The sequence below is a fragment of the Palaemon carinicauda genome, chromosome 25 (assembly GCF_036898095.1).
Source record: "Palaemon carinicauda isolate YSFRI2023 chromosome 25, ASM3689809v2, whole genome shotgun sequence".
Classification (NCBI taxonomy): domain Eukaryota; kingdom Metazoa; phylum Arthropoda; class Malacostraca; order Decapoda; family Palaemonidae; genus Palaemon; species Palaemon carinicauda.
In genome coordinates this window covers 76590393-76595729 of record NC_090749.1, presented here as the reverse complement: position 1 = coordinate 76595729, position 5337 = coordinate 76590393, and the positions used below count along the sequence as shown (strand labels likewise).

The following is a 5337-nucleotide window of genomic DNA, read 5'->3' as shown; positions in this document are numbered from 1 at the left end:
GCTGAATACCAGATGTTTACAGATGTTACTGGGCTGATTAGGGGCTTCTAAGATCAGCTACAGAATCAGCTGGTGAAAGAGTTTACTAGCGTCTGCAAGGAGAGAAAATTCAGAGCAAATATTACCAAAAATAAGGTGATGAGAGTAAATCAGAAAAAAGGATAGATAGAGTAATGAATTTTAGTTTAGATCTTTATAGAATATACTTGATTTGTTTATATAGGTAGTTTGACACAGGAGTCCCTAGTACACCTTGCTCAAAAGAAATACACCATATCACACTCTTTATTCGTGGCGAGTGACATATAAAACAGGTAGGGAGAGTTGGCAGAGGTGGTGGGCGGGGCAAAAGACATGAACTCACCGTATAGTAGGGGTGCGGCTGGGTTTACTTCCTCAGAGCAAGGTGTACCAGGGATTCCTTTGTCCAACTGTACCTTAAAGCACATAATAGTGAATGATGGGAAGGAGATACAATATGTGAATCATAAGAAAGACAGACCAAGAAACGCAGCAGGATATTTGCAGAAGATCGGAGGAAGTTTGGACTGTCAGTGCGAGCCTAGGCAGGAATGTACAAAGGAAATGTTGAACCAACTTTCCGAAAGTACTGATAAGGTGAGTAATGTGATGATTGGGAGAAGTCATGAGAGGTATAGCATGTGTGAAAATGTAGCATAGATGGTGTGAAAGACGCATTGGATGGGGAGGACCTCACATTGTAGGACGCGCAGGACGGGGTGAGGCTATTGCATGCGGCTGTTTGGGCGAAGTCGTTTTGGTGGGACTGTTTCGGCTAGTGGCAAATCAGCCGGCGCCCAAACGGCTGCACCATAATGTACCCTACCTGCGCAGGAGGGGTTGCAAGTGACGTAATTGGGACGAAATGTGTAGGGTGTCTTGACGGTCTGTTCAGGAGCCTTCTGTGTAGGCTTATGAAATTACCCCTGTTGGTGAATCTTTTATTACATCGGATTCATTAATAATTCGCCATCATCTAAAGATTGGAAGTTGAAGTAACTCTTCTGCTGTTCTTCTCTGATGCCACACTATATCAGAAGAATGGCATAATATATATATATATATATATATATATATATATATATATATATATATATATATATATATATATATATATATATATATATATATATACAAGCTCAATATAGTCACTGACTTGAGGAAGTCTCTCTCTCTCTCTCTCTCTCTCACACACCCCAGCTTGTTTACCAGACTCGTTCTTTACGTCAAAATCTTGGAACTTAGCGTCGCCGTAACACTCAGTACTATCACAACAATAGACGTAGTGAACAAGCCCTCTGACCCACTCAGATGCTGCATGGCTGCCGGTTCTTCCTCACCTGTTTTAAGAGAAAAAAATGGTTTTCAGGCTTAAAGTTATTAATATTTATATAGGTTTTATATATATTGGAATGTTAAAGGCTCAAATATAATTAAAATTGGCTTATATGCTTGCACAAGATAAGTAATTGTCGTTTTTATATATAAGTGCTTTTCAAAATTCCTCTGGACAGTGTATATATATATATATATATATATATATATATATATATATATATATATATATATATATATATATATATATATATATATATATATATATATATATATATATATATATATAATAACCACAATTCATCAGGTTTTGCATCTTCAATCCTCATTCTACAAAATAATCTCGTATTTTGAGAGTTACTTCATTTTCGGCCAGTATCATATCAGCAGTTATTCTATCGTATCCAAGGACTTTCCACCTCTTGAGTTTTAATGATAGCTTCTAATTCAACCACACTGAATTCATTCATGGGCACATCAAGGTCTTCATCAGCTTCAGGTATATCAATTAAATTTATTCTCTTCGCATCGCCTATTCATGACCTCACTAAAGTGTTCCACCCAACGTTGTCTTTCTTCATCTTCTGTTGCTATAACAGAGCCATCTCTCTTTTTGATGGGTATATGCTTCTTCTTATTTCCCCTGTAGAGATTTCAGTAATCATTCTATGAGCGATTCTTACACCATAGCCACTTTCTGAATTCGTAGCTTTGTCAGCCTCATCTGCTTCACTGTCTAAATATTATCTCGAGTCATTCCTGACTTTTCTTTTGACCTCACTATCAATACTGGGATATTTAGCATGCTCTACCTTGTAATTTATATTACTTCCTCGAAACCTTTCAACAATCAATTTCTGTCTTTGTCTCCTTTTTATAGTATCCCACGTATTATTTGATATTCATGGCTTTCTTCATGTAACTGCATATCCCAAAATAAGTCTGATATTATTATGGAATTCTTCTCAAGTATTCAATTTGATTAAGTCTGTTCATGTGCATAGTAAGTGAAAAGTTCATGTTGATGGAGTCCTACCAAATGAATTTCCAGTGAATAGCGGAGTACTCCAAGGGAATGTGTTGTCACTAAGGTTGTTTATCCTCCTCAAGGATTTTGTAATGCGTAGAACAGTCGGAGATGGTGGAGAAGTATTGGGCTGGATTAGTAATAGGAAGAAAGTTAGCAGATCTAGAGTATGCTGCCTATATGGAACAAGCATACTGGAAAAACCCCTCTTTGGTGTGTTTACATCTGGAATGTCTTGCTCCCTGAATTCAGTGAGGATATGACCTGATTGAGATGCTCCTGTAGTGAAGTGTTTTGGAAGGACGTGCTTTCCTTGAGAATGTAAATCCCCTAAGACAAGGTACTGGGAGGTGGCGTTCTTGTGATAAATAGTTCATTAAATATGTTTAGGATCCCTTATGTGGCCCTAATCGTATTAAGGATAAGAGCTACATGCTTTAGGCAAATCTTGACAAAAATATAAAAAATATGTTTTATCATATACAGCAACTTCATAAATAGATACATATTTTTACTATTGTACATCTTGATATAATGGAGTCAATTTCACACATGAAATAAATTGTATGAATTAGAAGTGTGATAGCATCCCCTACTGAGAATTGACCAATAACAAGCTTTGTGGAGGGGAAGCTTGCATGTAATTGGCGAATATTGCCCCACTCAGAATTGACCAATCACAAGATTATTGGAGCAGAAGCTTGCATGTAATTGGCAAATACTTCCCTGCTGAAAATTGACCAATCACAAGCTTTTTAGAGAAGAATCTTTACTCTGAAGCTATGTGACAGTGAGAAAAAGTTGCAGTAACCTTGACTCAGAACAGAGAATAAACAGAAGAGGGGGAGAGTGCTCTCGAAGTTAAGACCATATACCAATAAATAATTCTGATTACAAGAAACAAAGACAACTATAGTCAATTTGTTTTAGCGAGGTACATTTGCACCGACTGCTCGGAAAAGGTTTCCTGATCGCTGATTGGTTAGAATTATCTTGTCCAACCAATCAGCGATCAGGAAACTTTTCCGAGCTAAAAGTGCACCGCTGCGAGTCGGTGCAAATCTGCCTCGCTAAAAAAAAATTGACTTTATTGTGAGTCAGTGAATATCAAAATGAGCACTGCAGTAAAAAAAAAATAGCTACTTTAACCCTTTAGCAGCAAGTCTAATGAATGCAACCTATAGAAGCGCACATCAAGTCTGTACTTTTTGAATTAGAGAGTGCTTGTGCTTGCACGTATATGGGAAACAAAGGTAAAGTGAATCCTTGTCTGATCAACCCTTCTAGCACCAGGATCTGTCAAGAATTGCTCTTGCTAAATACCCTACGCCATTATTAATAAGGTAAGTTTCTGAAAACATAACAGAATATTGCTAAATGATTGTTTTATAGGTTTTCAAGGCTGTTCATAAATGACAGAGGCTAGGGACAGTGATAATTCCCAGGAGACTGACTATATATACATATGATCAGCGCCCAAGGCCCCTCTCTATCCAAGCTAGGACCACTAAGGGCCAGGTGATATCTGATGATGACTCCTCACAAGGTAGACCTGTAGGCTCCTCAAAAGCCCCTCATCCTTCGTTCACAAGGACGGTGACATTACAGACACTAAAGAAACTATCAAGTTTGAGTGAGTCTTGAACACCAGTCACCACTATTATTATTATTATTATAATTATTATTATTATCATTACCATTATCATTACCATTATTATTATTATTATTATTATTATTATTATTATTATTATTATTATTATTATTATTATTATTATTATAGATGTTGTTTTTGTTTTGTTCAGAACATAAATGATTCCATGCATCAGAAGCAAAAACAGCCAAACTATTAAATATTTATATAAATCATCAACAGTTGAGACGTGAATATTAAATCAGCTGAAATATTCACGCCATGAACTATTTGATTGCACAGTTTAAAACCAAAACATATTCTACATTATTTTAATATTTAGAGATGGATTTAACACCTACAATAATTTGCCTGTTTATTTACAAGATATATGTGGTGGCCGATGTGGTAACCTCCCTGCCTGGTGAACGCCAGAATGGGGTTTGAGTCCAGCTCAAACTCGGTAGTTTCTTTGGTCGCTATAACCTTACCATCCCTGTGAGCTAGGGATGATGGGTTTAAGAGAGACTACAGGTCTACCTGCTGAGTCATCAGCAGCCATTGCCTGGCCATCCTTGGTCCTAGCTTGGATGGAGAGGGGGCTTGAGCGCTGATCATATGATATATGATCAATCTCTAGGGCATTGTCCTGTTTGATACGGCAATGTCACTGTGCCCTGCCTCTGCCATTCAGGGGTAACCTTTAAACATCATGATACCCATATCCTGATGAGATTATTATTATTATTATTATTATTATTATTATTATTATTATTATTATTATTATTATTATTATTTGTTAATCACAGTCTCCAGAGAATGGTGGCTTCCGGGTTACATCTAGCATCCTTAGAAATCCATCACTTTCCTCACTGCATGTGCTGTTTCAAGTAGCACGCTCTTCTGCACAAGTCCTGGGGCTATAATGGCTCCTACCTTCTCCAGGATCCATTCCAATGACTTAGATATGGTCATTAGGGCTTCTATGGTTGGTGGCATAACTTCTATATGCATATTCCATAGCCTTCTCAATTCAATTCTTAATTCTTAGTATTTTTCCTATCATATGTGGATGGACTTCTGGGCGTTATAGGTCTAAAAGTCACTCATGAATGGCAAAGACAAGAGACAGCAGAGGCTGGCAATATATGTAATTAACATCAGCGCCCAAACTAGAACCATGGAGGGCCATGCAATAGCTGCTGATAACTCAGCAAGTAGACAAATAGCTCTCACCAAACCTTCAAAGTGATGGTGAGGTTGCAGATACTACAAGAAACGATCGAGCTTGAGCGAGTATTAAACCCCAGTCCACTAGACCGCC

The 5337-nt window shown here is 37.5% G+C and overlaps 1 protein-coding gene across 1 annotated transcript in view; it reads right to left on the bottom strand.

Moving 5' to 3' along the window:
• Window positions 1-1192: 1192 nt before the first annotated feature.
• LOC137619238 (uncharacterized) overlaps window positions 1193-5337 on the bottom strand; it is a 45363-nt gene continuing 41218 nt past the window's right edge. Inside the window, exon 8 of the mRNA XM_068349406.1 lies at window positions 1193-1361. Within this exon, the coding sequence (XP_068205507.1) occupies window positions 1243-1361 (119 nt within the window). The 3' untranslated portion in view covers window positions 1193-1242. The remainder of the gene's footprint in view (window positions 1362-5337) is intronic.